At 41.9% G+C, this 15,236-nt stretch overlaps 1 protein-coding gene across 1 annotated transcript; it reads right to left on the bottom strand.

The window, feature by feature from the left end:
• Positions 1–2,177: 2,177 nt before the first annotated feature.
• sh2d7 (SH2 domain containing 7) lies at positions 2,178–14,557 on the bottom strand. Its single transcript, XM_085358721.1, has 6 exons — positions 14,403–14,557; positions 13,214–13,303; positions 12,969–13,134; positions 5,087–5,326; positions 2,311–2,958; positions 2,178–2,222 (listed from the first exon to the last, which is right to left on the bottom strand). Exons 1-6 carry the CDS (start codon positions 14,555–14,557, stop codon positions 2,178–2,180), a joined length of 1,344 nt encoding a protein of 447 aa, XP_085214847.1.
• Between the last annotated feature and the right edge of the window lie 679 nt (positions 14,558–15,236).

A 15,236-nucleotide genomic window follows, 5' to 3' on the forward strand; every position in this document is an offset into this window, starting at 1 on the left:
GGCTCAACGACTACAGACCGATAGCCCTAACGTCTGTAGTCATGAAGTGCTTCGAGCAGATAGTGTCGCTGCACATCAGGGACTGTCTACCCTCATCCCTTGACCCATCTGTAGAGCGCTGACCCATCTTGAAAACAGGAAGAGCTATATAAGGATGCTCTTCATGGACTACAGCTCAGAATTCAGCACTATAATCCCAGACATCCTGAATCCAAATTAGACCACCTCCACACCCCCCTGCCACCTGCTCCTTGATCAAAGATTTCCTCACAGGACTACGCTCTCAGCCCCTACTGTGTGCCCTATACATCTATGACTGTACCCCAAGCCACCCAACCAATATCTTTGTCCCCCCGGACCTGCACTGGCTGCACTTACTCCATGTCTTGAGAAAGGATAACCTAGAAGCTGCCGCTGGCCTTCTACCGCTCCTCAGTGAAGAGCGTGCTCTCCTGCTGCCTTGGTGTTTGGTACACACTACTGAGAACTGCCCCAAAAAAATCATTGGCTTCCCTCTGCTTACCTGGAAGCAATCACAGGTGACTCCTTGCACCCCACCCACCACATGTTCGACCTGCTGCCCTCTGGTTGGTCCATCAGGTCCCACACCTCCAGAAGCACAAACAGCATGGTCATCTCATAAATGAGATCAGTACAGTGATTCCAACAAGTGGATGTAAGACAGAGTGTACGGCTGCATTTTTCAGTATCATGGTGCCTGTAAACCATTTACATAAAAAACAATAATTAAAGATAATTAAAGAATTGAGACCTACAGATAGCTAGTGACTATAGCTAGTTATAAATAATAAAGTGTTAGCACACTTTATTATTTATTTTTTACTGACTAACTAACCCCCTGTAGGATTTGGAGTTTTGTTGATTTTGCACTGGCTTCACTTTTTACCCTGGTGTTTGTCAGTTTACTTTACCTAAAACCACAAGACAAGACACTGATGCCAAAGGACACGTAGAAAAATAACAACAGGAGCATTTCTAAGCTCTTCAAAGTACTGGGTGTACTTAGGTATGGTTGTCTCTGCAGCACAGTTGCCCTTAATGATCCAGGGCCGAGTACGTATCAGTTTGTTTCAGCATCTCGCCTCCTTTCTTGGAGTGGATACCCTTTTGAAAAATGTTGTCTGTTCATTGGTTAGGAAGTGGCATACTGTTTTCACATATTTGTTATTTCAACTCAGATAGCCAAGTTTACTATGTCAATATGTCTATTTACTCTGGAGAAGGCTGTAAAGCTGAGAAATCTGTCCAGGATGGGTGGATCAATCAGTAGAGCTCACTTCTATCTGATGACAATACTGAATTGAGTTGCTCAGGATATCCTGAATCTTTCTGTCAGTAAGCGCTGCCGTTTTGTTAGCTGGCGTTCATAAAACTTTGATCTAACATTGTTTGACTCAGACACCTGGAAAATTAATCCTGACATGATGTGACAATATATTCAACCTGTTTAGAGGGAAAGTGATTTTTAGGACACGGAAGCCTAATATTAGCTGTTGTAATGTTAGCCCATAACCACCCGCCTCATTGTCAGTTGGTCTTTACTTTATTGATTTAAAGAGCACTCTACACAGGATAAAAACCACAAAGTGCTTCACAATAAGGGTCGGAGACAAAGGAGACCACAGGTCTAATCTGCTGAAAATAAGTAATTGTAATAAATTGTGAGTAAATAAGAATATTTATGGATGTTTTTGTGCGTTACAGCCCTGAGTTTGATTCAAAGGATCTGATGATGTGAGTTAAAACAGGGCTAAGATCAGGACCTAACGTAATGATTTCAAACCTTTTTCCCATTCAAATCCATGACAGCAGTGCTGAGATTCTTGTCAACAATAAAATCCAAGTATTTAACAGCAGGTGTTACAGATTAGACATTGTTCATATCCAAGGACCCAACCTCAGACAAAACCAATCCTTTCTGATTTAAAAACATTTGTGATTGGGTTCAGTCCCAAAAAACCCTCGTCTGTCCAGCTCAGGGTTTTTTGTAGCTTTGATTTTCTTAATCTTACCTATGTGTAAGCCTCTTATCTTGACTTTATCTCTATCCCTATGTCACTCACAGCACACAGTCATCTGCATATAAGAACAAATAACTGGAGGAGCAATGTTCATCTCGTTTATATTAAGGAGGTTCTCCACAACAGATTCTGCATTTATTTCTTCTTGTAGTCAGGTAGGAATTTCTTCCACTTCATGTTCTGCAAACAGAACATAAGAAAAGTTCATATATTAATATTTTGCTGCTTACAGTAAGAACTGGAATACATAGTATTCTTTCAGGCTTACACTTTTACTCCAGGTGGACTTTGACTTCTTGGTCTTCATGTCGTCCAGCGTCTCATAAGTGTTGCCTTGAACAGCAGCTGCCTCACCAGGGATCTGCTCGTAGGTGTCATCTCGCAGCCTAGCAGGAGTTGTCACCGGAGGAACCTCAGCATACATGTCATCTCCTCGCTGGGTTGAACGGCTTTCAGACCCCTCAGAGGTCTGGTACAGAGGGTTGGATCTTGATATTTCCTGGTCATCATTGTGCTCTTCTGACCTGATCACGCTTTCATGGGGTGCGTGGAGGGAATAGGTTTGGCAGGTAACCCTCTTTCCTGGAACAGGCGATGTCAGAGACAGGCTGCTGAGCTGGTTGGAGTACTCCTCCTCTGTGGTGTTGTTGTCCAGTTGTGGTAGGGATTTGCTCCTGCTCTCTACTTGTGTCGACTGAGAGGTTGTGATGCCAGGAAAAAGATCACCAGGGTACATTGTGTCAGTTGCATCAACCGAGTCTTTGTTAGACATTACTGCTGAATTTGTGTTTGCCATGATTCCATCTGCTCTGTATGCGTCCATCTGGGATTTCATTGGATGTGAAGTTGTATCAGGCAAGGAACCACTCAGGGTAAATCCTAGAGGAATCCCTCTTTTTGGTCCTGGAGGCATACCCTTAATAAAAATGAGTGACAAAGTAGTCCAGTTACACAATTCACTAGCATTTCTTTAAATTAAATAAATTTCATTAGATTTTATTGTATTTAGCACCAATTCATAACAATATTTGCCTCAAGATGCTCTATATTTGCAAGATGAAGACCCAAGCCCAAGAATCACATGATCTACTTTTACCAAGGACATGGCACGATGGAAAAGAAGAACAACTGACTGGACGTTGAGTCATTTTCACATAAAATTTTGACTTTTAGTCTTCTGAATGAAAAGACGAACAACAATGAATTTTAGTCAAATTTAGGCATCAAGATCAACTAAATATCGTAAGATTATAGTTGACTTAATCTAAAGTTGATTCAGTTAACAAAAATATTAAGTGTCCAAGTTTGACCACGTTGCTCCAAAAGCAAATTATTTTCCATGAAATCAAATGTTCATTAAACGTTCAAGTGTTGAGATGTTGTTGTGTTTTTACAGAGCATGGGAAATAGGAAGGTTATACTGTTCCCTGAGGCAAATCAATGTGTGTGAAAGTTTAGCAAACAAGGAGATTACTTCTGATTGAATCACTTCCAAACTCGCGTCACGTTTATACTCAACTTCCTTTATGATTTGTTCTCATCTCTCCAGAATATTTTCATCTCATTTTCACTCGTTGAAAAATGTGTAAATTCATTTCATCATTTTTATCCTTCTGCATTATTTTTTATTTTACTTATCATTTTGCTTTCATCCGAAAAAAAATTGTCACCAAAATTAACAGTGGATCTGCCAGAGGGCAGGACAGCAAACTGGAACTGTAGATATTACACAACATATTTAACATTCATCTAAAGAGCTAGTATTATCTATGGGTGAAACTGAAACAGAGTCTGAGATTTTATTCTCAATAAAACTGAGTAGATTTAAACCCCACCTCAGAACAGGCAGGACTTTCTGATGTAATTGTGATTTTAGCAAAAGTGACATGCAGGTGCACTGTCCTGCTGAAAGTCTCCATCAAGTAATTCTATGGCCATGAAAGGCTGTTCAAGCGCGCTCTTATTAGGCTGTACATATGCAGGAAGCTGCAAAACACCGTTCTGTGTCATATATAAAATTGTGGGGTTTTTGTACGTGTGTGGAGTCGAGTAAGGAAACACATTTTCCACACATTAGTAAACCTTTGTACCTGTTTGCTGAAGTTAATTAAAGCACACCAAACCAGATTCTGTGTACTTCAAATACACAGTGGCTAAACAGAAAATTCAAGACCACTGTTACCCTGGCCCAACAAAGATCTCTTCAACAGCAAGGCATGTAATAGAGTAAGAGTAAATTAAATACAGGCCTCTCTCATACTGGATGGCAAGACTGTAAGGTGAAAGCATAGCTCCCATCACTGACAAACTAATAAGTTCTAAACGTTATCAGAAAATTCTACAGTAAAATATCAGGAGAGTGGTTCGTGCCATAAACGTGTAACAGCTCTCAGCTCCAGACAAACAGCGCAGTAACTGTTTAGTTGCAGTTCTTGCTGCTCAAAAGCATCACACCCGATACTGAAAAGTTCACACTTTTCTCTTACAGAAATGTAACACTGGATCATTTTCTTTTTTTTTGGATCAGTGCTTTATTTGTCTGTATTACAGGTCATGTCACATTTTAGGTCATATTTATGCAGGTTTCACAAATGTTAAGAATTACTGTATTTTTGGTCCATGTTTGTAATGCAGTTCTTATCATATACATATGAAATATAGCTCTCATATTATGTTACTTTGCAATCTTTGTTGTGTTGATGCACAAAATGAGCTTTAACTGTGAAGTTGGATTAAACTGATTTTGCTGTTGGATGCTGCCACTGAAAGCAAACATTTAATTATTGTGAAACTGTGTTGCATACCTGCACACATTAGCATAATTTGCACATAAGTATGCACGTGCAGTGTTTTACACAAATTTTCTCCTACATGATTCTTGAGCTATTGAATAAAATTAAATATAAAATTGTAATTCCCTAAGAAGTATTTTGACTATAAAGCTTTGTATGTGGTGAGATGCACACTTTTAATTACATGTTATGTAATTACAGCACTTATAATTCTGTATTCTTCAAAAAGGACAGTTCAAGTGTCCAGCTTACCTGGGAAAGAGACATTGCATCCACAGACACCGTCCCCGTCAGCCTTCTGGCTGTGGATTTCGGTGGTATGGGTGGCTGCACTGCAGGAGGGTCATTTTGCTGCTGAATCCTTTGATTAGTACCCACATGGCTGTGATGATCACTTTTCTGATCCCACAGAGTCCGCAGTGCCTGCACGCTCACCCCAGACATCTGTTTGGTGTTATAGTTCACCACATCATACAGTTCATTTGTGTCCACCTGAAAATCACAAGCAACATTATTGTCTAATAAGAGCTTCAACAAGCAAAACCAGACAGATCATCTGATGACATGACATCAAATTCAGTCACATGTTAAGGTATGATTAGCTTGTGGAGACCAGACTGCTGCATTTAAGGATTAGACATTGGACAAGATTAAGGTTTAAGAATGAATTTGCTATTATGGAACTAAACATGCAAAAGATTGCAAGAACTTGACTGATGCAGTGGGAATGAACATCTGGACCTTTGCTAGCAACAAGAACTTTTGAACCAAGCTTTGCATACCCAGGGATGGAGCCATCTGACCAGCGTTATGATTTCTCATAAACTTGGTGAAATAAAAACAGCAGGCCCTTCTGTTTATCAAACAGTGTTTGGAAGACTCTGTTGCACTAATATGGTCTCAGAAAAAAGAAGCATTTGGGAATGTGTTCCTGTCCAGTCAACAAAATAAACTGAGAAGCACTCGGTAGTTTTTGTTAATGCTAACAATTAACAGTGGTGTTGAAGATGTAACTAAAATGGCCAAATACTTCAGGGCATTAACTGAATCACAGACAGCAAACACCTAGTTTAGTTTCATGAAAAAATGGCAATTTTTATCTTGCTAATAGTTTTGAATGGATTTTTCTTTTATTGATTAAAGTTTCTTCAGCTCTTGTTCTGTGACAGTCGTGAGTTAAACTGCTATACACAACAAAATCCGTCAGCTTAGGCTTAAGTGTTCTTTGGCTAGAAGCTGCTGTGAAAGTGTCTCAAAATGTCAAAGTGTACATTCATGACGGCCTGCAGGTGGCAGCACGTGCTCTAAAAACTGAAGTGACAAAAGACTAGAGGAGGCTGCACAGAAAATGGACAATATACAAGCTTCACCAGTGAGTCCTGAGGACATTAATGAACAAAGCTTGCTTCAAAATGCAAGTGAACAAAGAAGGAGGGTATAAAGCGAACAACTGATAATAAGTAAAAACGCTCACATATCTGCAGTCTAACATCCAAAGCACTACAGATGAATCTTGCTGCTCTGAACACAACAGAATGTCAACAGAAAAAATTCTTACTAACATCAAGGGAGACGTTTTAAAAAACAAATAAAAAATAGACGTATTACCTTATCACCAAGAGAAAAGCTGAAGTCAGACAGAACCGAAACATGCTCGTCATCACTTGCAGACAATTTAGAGAAAAATAAAAGGAAAGGATGACACTGACATTATGAAACTATGCTGACATAAGAAGTCACGTGGATTTGAGACAAAAGCACTGATGCATGTAAGCCAGTAACTGTTTTTTCAAAATCACATATAAAAGGCTAACAGGTGCTGATGGAGATATTAGTGCAGATATCACTCTGGAAGAAGAGCATAAGAAAGAAGCTTATAATGGAGAAAGACTACAGGTTGGTCGTATCCAGTCTGCTAAGAGCGCAGCACACCCATGTGACAGATCCATGGGATCTCCATCTCCTGCTGTTGCTCTACTAGCACAAAGTGTTTAGGACAGTATAACGCTGAGCAGGCTACCCACACCGGAACCAACAGTGTTCAGTGGTGAGCAAATCCAATAGAAAACCTCCTTAATGTCACTGATAGACCAATAGGGCATCTCTGCTGCTGATTTAAAAAATGCATTGGTGGCCCCACTTGTAATGTCTACAAGGCATGTTCTGGAAAAAACATAATCAACAATACGGTCAGGCATTTGTTTTTCAAAGAGCATTTAGAGAGAAGCTATCAAACCTGTCAAAAGTACAGACGAAAGATCCCAAAGGAACTTTACAGACTCCATGAATGGTAGCAATGCCTTATGTAAAGGGCCTGGAAATATTGAATGACAGTGAGAAAAATCAGAAACTGCCTGTTACAAACGCTTTAATAGAAGTGGAGAGTTTCCCAGTTTCAGTGCCATAGTGTCATCCCTGTTGTGGAAATCATCTGGAACCCAGTTACCTTCAACTCTGCTCTTCGCCCAAGTTACGCAGCGACAGTGAGAAGCTAAAGGACATTAAAAGGACCAAGCACCAAAACAAATGTACACTGTGACAAGACATCAACCAGATCACATGGGGAACACCAAACTCACATCAGCTTCACAACTGCACAAACCTCATAAAAAGGTCTCTAGAAGACAGAAGGACGTATTTGACGGCTAATGAGCTGTGCTATGGCTTTTTGACCTCCTAAGACCTGAACTCTTCCACAGCATGCATTTTTAATTTCTCTTTGCTATTTGGGCTGATTGGGACCTGATGAATGTAAAAACAAAGAATTACCTGATTTTTATTTTTTTTATTTATTTTTTTTTTTACTACCTGATTTTCGTTTCTGAGAAAAAATCCACATATGAGGACATTCATTTTAAATTTCGATATACAGTGTATAATATAAGTGGTGGATATTTTCATCCAGACATCCTAAAATGTGATGTCCACATACAGTGGGGCAAAAAAGTATTTAGTCAGCCACCGATTGTGCAAGTTCCCCCACCTAAAATGATGACAGAGGTCAGTAATTTGCACCAGAGGTACACTTCAACTGTGAGAGACAGAATGTGAAAAAAAAATCCATGAATCCACATGGTAGGATTTGTAAAGAATTTATTGGTAAATCAGGGTGGAAAATAAGTATTTGGTCAATAACAAAAATACAACTCAATACTTTGTAACATAACCTTTGTTGGCAATAACAGAGGTCAAACGTTTACTATAGGTCTTTACCAGGTTTGCACACACAGTAGCTGGTATTTTGGCCCATTCCTCCATGCAGATCTTCTCGAGAGCAGTGATGTTTTGGGGCTGTCGCCGAGCAACACGGACTTTCAACTCCTGCCACAGATTTTCTATGGGGTTGAGGTCTGGAGACTGGCTAGGCCACTCCAGGACTTTCAAATGCTTCTTACGGAGCCACTCCTTTGTTGCCCGGGCGGTGTGTTTTGGATCATTGTCATGTTGGAAGACCCAGCCTCGTTTCATCTTCAAAGTTCTCACTGATGGAAGGAGGTTTTGGCTCAAAATCTCACGATACATGGCCCCATTCATTCTGTCCTTAACACGGATCAGTCGTCCTGTCCCCTTGGCAGAAAAACAGCCCCATAGCATGATGTTTCCACCCCCATGCTTCACAGTAGGTATGGTGTTCTTGGGATGCAACTCAGTATTCTTCTTCCTCCAAACACGACGAGTTGAGTTTATACCAAAAAGTTCTACTTTGGTTTCATCTGACCACATGACATTCTCCCAATCCTCTGCTGTATCATCCATGTGCTCTCTGGCAAACTTCAGACGGGCCTGGACATGCACTGGCTTCAGCAGCGGAACACGTCTGGCACTGCGGGATTTGATTCCCTGCCGTTGTAGTGTGTTACTGATGGTGACCTTTGTTACTTTGGTCCCAGCTCTCTGCAGGTCATTCACCAGGTCCCCCCGTGTGGTTCTGGGATCTTTGCTCACCGTTCTCATGATCATTTTGACCCCACGGGATGAGATCTTGCGTGGAGCCCCAGATCGAGGGAGATTATCAGTGGTCTTGTATGTCTTCCATTTTCTGATGATTGCTCCCACAGTTGATTTTTTCACACCAAGCTGCTTGCCTATTGTAGATTCACTCTTCCCAGTCTGGTGCAGGTCTACAATACTTTTCCTGGTGTCCTTCGAAAGCTCTTTGGTCTTGGCCATGGCGGAGTTTGGAGTCTGACTGTTTGAGGCTGTGGACAGGTGTCTTTTATACAGATGATGAGTTCAAACAGGTGCCATTCATACAGGTAACGAGTGGGGGACAGAAAAGCTTCTTACAGAAGACGTTACAGGTCTGTGAGAGCCAGAGATTTTCCTTGTTTGAGGTGACCAAATACTTATTTTCCACCCTGATTTACGAATAAATTCTTTACAAATCCTACCATGTGGATTCATGGATTTTGTTTTTCACATTCTGTCTCTCACAGTTGAAGTGTACCTCTGGTGCAAATTACTGACCTCTGTCATCATTTTAAGTGGGGGAACTTGCACAATCGGTGGCTGACTAAATACTTTTTTGCCCCATTGTATGTGGATGCCAGGTCCTAGGAGGTAAAAGCAAGGTCAGGTGTGAAGGATGTCAACACTGTGACACTTCTGTGAGAAAGCACAGTAAAACAGTATCTGGTCTCCATGTGACGGGTTACACCTCTGCAGCACACACCCACCTCCCTCCTGCCTATCACCAACCATAGATTAACCCCTCAATAGTGAAACAGGTCTCCTGATTGGCTGCAACTGCCCCAGAGCACTAGCACCCAGACGAGTGATACTTTGCAAAGACGATGAGGGTTACACTGTTCAAACATTTAGGGCAGAACACAGTTGTTGGTTTATCATCTTCCTTCAAGACAGACATGGTGAAGACCTTCTCCCATCATCTTGGTATATAAGAGATCCCTCGACTACCTGTAATACAGTGTGGAATATTGTCCACTATTGCATCCACATACAACCCACTGGGATGTACTATTACCCATCTTCTCAGTAGAAAAAGAATCCTGCAAGAGATGTCAAAGCACAGGATGGGATGACCCATTGCCTGAACATCTGAAACTATGGTGGGAGCAATGGAGAGAGGACTTTGCCAGTCTAGAGACAGAAGGATAGGCAGATGTTGAAAGCTTTGAAGGATGAAAAAGGGACTGCATCCTTTTTTAGATGCAAGCACCATCACCCTTATGGAAAAGATACATATAAATCTTATAGAGTTTTTATCTGTGAGTGAAACTTGTATGAAAAGCATACAAGAGTGAAAACAGATATAATATCCCTAGAAAAAGTATATAAAAGAAACTTGTATGTTTTGGATTCTTACTAAAATGATATATGAAAGTGGCCACTTTCATGAGTAAATCATATACGCCTTATAGCAGCAGCAGCAGCTGTCTCAGTCTCAGTGAGTAACATGCTCAGGTAAGAGCTGTGTTACAGCAATGTGGAAGCACTCTTCTGGACAAGCTCTAAAGCTGTGCCGAGCTTCATTATACATAGATAATGAAGTACACCGTTTTCCCACATTGGTTGTAAATAGCACGCAGTGGTTTTATATGGTTTTATGTCCCCTCCAGTGATATACCATCTACTGGCTCATGAAGATTAAGTCAGTTGGTTTCATCCCACACCTGTCAGTGTGTGGTCTGTTGGAGACCAAGTAAACCTATGGAAGATAAAAGAATGAGCAACCTCCCTACAGAGCGAATGGAATCCTTCCCACCCGCCACTTACTGTGGTGCCACCTTTGAGTTTTTGTGGCGTAGACTGGTCGGCCCATTCAAGACCAAACAGGGATGCGAGGAACACAAGAAATACGCCCTGCTGTTTACATGCTTTAGCTCTTGTGCTGTTTATGTTGAACTGTTATGGAATCTGTCAACCAATGCTCTCGTCAGTGGTTTGCATTGCTTTTTTGCACTATGGCGCTCAGTCAACAAATTAAGTGTGACCAAGGAATCAGTTTTATATGTGCCAGAATGAAATGAAAGCAGCTGACGTTCCTCATAGGAAACCAATGTAACTTTGCTATTGTACGAACCCACGGTAATCATAAACAGCAAACTGCTTGGAGCGCTCACTAACAGTGATGATACAGTGTTCTGTAAAAAACTGTTTCAAGTTACAATGCATGTACAGCATCAAATGAAATAGTCGGGAGTGTAAATTGCCTCCAATGCAGTGTGCTGTAAAGGTTTGTAAATTTTGAAATGCAGTTATTTCTTATTATAAATGTTTTGAGCCTTCCTGTAATAACATCCATCCATCTTCTTCCGCTTACTCCGAGGCCGGGTCGCGGGGGCAGCAGCCTAAGCAGAGAAGCCCAGACCTCCCTCTCCCCAGCCACCTCCTCCAGCTTATCTGGGGGAACACCAAGGCGTTCCCAGGCCAGCCGAGAGATATAATCTCTCCAGCGTGTCCTGGGTCTGCCCCGGAGCCTCCTCCCGGTGGGACATGCCTGGAACACCTCACCCAGGAGGCGCCCAGGGGGCATCCTTGTCAGATGCCCGAACCACCTCAGCTGGCTCCTTTCGATGTGGAGCAGCAGCGGCTCTACTCTGAGCCCCTCCCGGATGGCCGAACTTCTCACCCTATCTCTAAGGGAGAGGCCAGCCACCCTTTGGAGGAAGCTCATTTCTGCCGCTTGTATCCGCGATCTCGTTCTTTCGGTCACTACCCACAGCTCGTGGCCATAGGTGAGGGTAGGGACGTAGATCGACCGGTAAATTGAGAGCTTCGCTTTTACACTCAGGACCGGTGCAGCGTCCGCATTACTGCAGCTGCAGCCCCAATCCGTCTGTCGATCTCCGGCTCCCTTCTCTCCTGTAATAACAAATGTCTTACTTTGACTGGAGCTTTACACTCGTAATTACAGAAAGGTAATAAAAAAAGTCTAAAACAGCAAAGGAAGCTAGAGGTTACTGAGAGAGAGAAATGAAACACGGAGAAACAGGGAAAGTAAACAAGGAGTTGAGCTTCATCTAAGATGGCAGCGAGGTTAAATATGTCTGCTACATGTGTTTAAGCATTTGGGGGTTTTTGTATATAGAGGACTTGCTAATTTTCTTTTGCTAAGAATTTTTAATATACTTTTCTTTTGTTGTTGACACGTATGCTGGTCTGTGATAGTATGAAGCTAAGCTGCTGAAATAAACAGAGTTCAGGGTTAAGTTTTCTTCAGCCTGGCAGTGAGCTAAACACAGTACAGGAACAGAGAGGAGAATTTCATTGTTGAGCAGAAAAGCAAAGACATTCCAGATATTTCAGATCTGCTCTCAGACGCAGAACGGAAGGCAGATCTCGCATTTGCTGGAGATTTGCATTTCTGCCTCAGACACTGAACCTGATTTTATACACTCCTTTTTTCTCACAGAACAGGAAAGCAAGAACTTAAAAGAATTCGTGTTTTTATTATGCATAATTGTAACCTCTTTTTAAGATGAGAAAAAGAGAAGACAAAAAGGCAACAATCCCAGTTTCTCATGTGGCCCCGTGAGGAAATCGGTTGTGCACCTTCTTGGTTGTGGGGCGATCGTGGCTCAAGAGTTGGGAGTTCGCCTTGTAATCGGAAGGACAGTTTCGTCTCGGTCGCTGTGTCCTTGGGCAAGACACTTCACCTGCTGCCTACTGGTGGTGGTCAGAGGGCCCGGTGGCGCCAGTGTCCGGCAGCCTCGCCTCTGTCAGTGCGCCCCAGGGTGGCTGTAGCTACAATGTAGCTGCCATCACCAGTGTGTGAATGTGTGGATGTGTAAAGTGCTTTGGGTCCTTAGGGATTAGTAAAGCGCTATAAATACAGGCCATTTTACCCCTGGTTTACATCTATCAGAGGCTGTCTGAGGTCACAGTGAAGTACCCATTAATGTCAAGCTCCATATTACTTTGGGGAGGTTTGTGGTTCAGGTTACATGCATCTTTTTACTGGGCCTCTCAGTTCATTGTGTGGCAGTGTAATCTCTTGGGTTATTTCCTGTGTCATATAGTTCACACTTCCCAGTGTTTTCCTAATTCTGGGACGACTGCTTTGGGGCTTCTTTGTTCTGCACCAGCCTAATCAAATGGCTGTTTGGTTCATTCAATCTGCCTTCTGTGTCTTGTGCTTGGGTTCCACTTCTATAAACCCTGACAGCCTCACCTCATTACAGCTGGAGGTCAGATATTCTCCAAAGGGCTGGATGGCGCTGACCTTGTAGTGTTGGATCAGCTCGGTGAGACTGCCGTATGTCTGAGAGTCTCCTGATATGATAAAATGTCCGTCTTGATTTTGGGTGATAACAAAATGGCGGCACCTGTCATTACCCCTTGGGAGAAGGCAGAGAGAGGAATGAGGAAGAATACTGAAACAGTTCAACAAGGTCCAGTTGACATGCTTTGCCTTACTTGTAGGACAGGATGTAGCCGAAGGCTTTATCACTGAGACGAATGAGAAAACAGCCCATACTTTTATCCCTCAGGAGATCCTCTGCTTCCCTGCAGCGGAAAACAAAACCGATCCAATTGAACAAACCGGCAGTCAAACTGGATTTGAAACACGCCATGAAACTATTCATTTCACTCTTACATCACTCAGAAAACAGAGCTCTATTGATGCCGAATCCAGAGGTAACATTTTTAACGCTCTAAGCAAAATTCCTTGGAAGCGGGGACAGCCGTCTTCTGTTCAGCACAGCCACGGCCGTTCATTAAGAGCCTTCTGGTCATTAATGTCAACAGACTTGTAGCTAATGCGCTATAACTTACAACTAGCTCTCGACTCGTTTTTATGTCGAATGCCAGTCTTTAAGAAGGAGCTTTAATCTGAATAGTATGATGCGAGCAAAGACAATTCATATTTTACCTCGTTTTTGGCTGTGATATTAATTAATATGGAACAGAATATTGGCTGCTTTTTATTTTCTGAATACAACTCCTGTTCTCCCAAACAGATGTAGCTAAACTTTTGCTTTGAAAAAGTCATTGAGGTAAAAGTTTGTGGGTGCTTTCAGCAAAACATGTTTAAGTATAAGAAAAAAAAGCTCTAAGTGCATGTCCTACTGCTGCAACACTATCTGCATCTCTATTTTATCCCAATCAGTGAAAAGTAATTAGAAACGGACAAATACATAATACGTTCACCTATATGTTCTTCCCTCGTCTAACACCAAGTCAGCAGTCCTAACGTGAGGCATGAGGTAGCATGGAATGAAAATGATATTCAAACTCTGCATTTCCTCAGTAGCTACCCACAAACACGGACAGTAAAACCATAATAGTGATGGGAGATATTTACAGTATTTACAGTGTTCAAATGAAATCACAAGTAAGTGATGAAGCCCCAGTGAAGCAGAAATTCTTGAACTTCCTATAAAAAAGCCTAATTTTTTTCATGTGCTCAGTCATCTAGATAAGGAAACCCCAGAAAGTTGATTCTGTTTATCTGGACGTCGCGTTCTCAGTGGGAGAAAATGTTTGGTCAGTCATCAAAGTGGCTTCTTCACTACGTCCAGGTGAACAGAATCAGCTTTCTGGGTATCTTCTCGTCACTAGTCTCTACGTGTCCTGAAGCAAAGGTCTTTTGTATGCTGCTTACTTTCTTGTAGCAAGGCCTTGAAACCAATCAGGGAAGTTTCCATTGTGCTGGACGAGCGGCGCCTGTGTCTCAGTAAACCATCGAAGCACCAGCTCCTTCAGGCCCCCTCCTTCCTGTGGTTCCATATTCAGCTCAACACCCGACCTCTTCTCCATCCACATCCATATGTGAGCTGCTGACAGAGCACAGGTGATACAGTGTGCATACTCTCTGCTCTGACGTAATACTTCTAAAGGAAGCAGAGGTGCCTCATTTGACTACTTCTGTCTCTCATCTGAATCGGGGTATTGTTGCAGTTTATCTAGTTCATCTGCCACCAGCTTTTCTGCCTCACATTGCACAGGCACTTTCATTTTACTATCTGTGTTCCTTGTTCCAGATTGAACTTTAACAGCTTGGCCCAAAGTAAATATTTCATTTGGTTTGTACCTTGGATTAACAGATCTATACAAAAACACATATAGCTTTAGATGACCTTCCCCCCCATGTTCCTTTTCATGTTTCTAAGCACACCCAGTCTCACTCTCTCCCACTGAGCCTATATAAAACTACTAATGTCACAACTTAAAGCACATTATGTGCACTGCATGCAAAGGATAGAAGTCCAAAGTTACATTGTTCATGTGCTATGGTCAACAATAATAAAACTTTAAAGACTATTAGCGAAAAGCAAATGCAGCAAAGGGGGAAAATAAGAGAATCGGTCAAAAAAAAAACCATACAAGAGGATCTTACTGGACATAGGAATACAAGACCAACTGGAAAGCCTGACTATTAAGATTTCACAAGCATTTTTGCAAGGGGGAGCTTAATAACTAGAGTTAGACTCTAATT

This window comes from Diplotaxodon limnothrissa, linkage group LG1 (genome assembly GCF_057381915.1).
Source record: "Diplotaxodon limnothrissa isolate DT_005_m linkage group LG1, D_limnothrissa_male_GT1.1, whole genome shotgun sequence".
NCBI lineage: Eukaryota > Metazoa > Chordata > Actinopteri > Cichliformes > Cichlidae > Diplotaxodon > Diplotaxodon limnothrissa.

What these genes read in the sequence shown, in the direction of transcription:
- sh2d7 (XM_085358721.1), bottom strand. Translation starts at nt 14,557, where the DNA reads ATGGAGAAGAGGTCGGGTGTTGAGCTGAATATGGAACCACAGGAAGGA. An exon ending in GGCTACATCCTGTCCTACAA is followed by an intron (nt 13,135 to 13,213) that starts GTAAGGCAAAGC and finishes CCTTCTCCCAAG; the next exon opens with GGGTAATGACAGGTGCCGCC. An exon ending in TGACCTCCAGCTGTAATGAG is followed by an intron (nt 5,327 to 12,968) that starts GTGAGGCTGTCA and finishes TGTGATTTTCAG; the next exon opens with GTGGACACAAATGAACTGTA.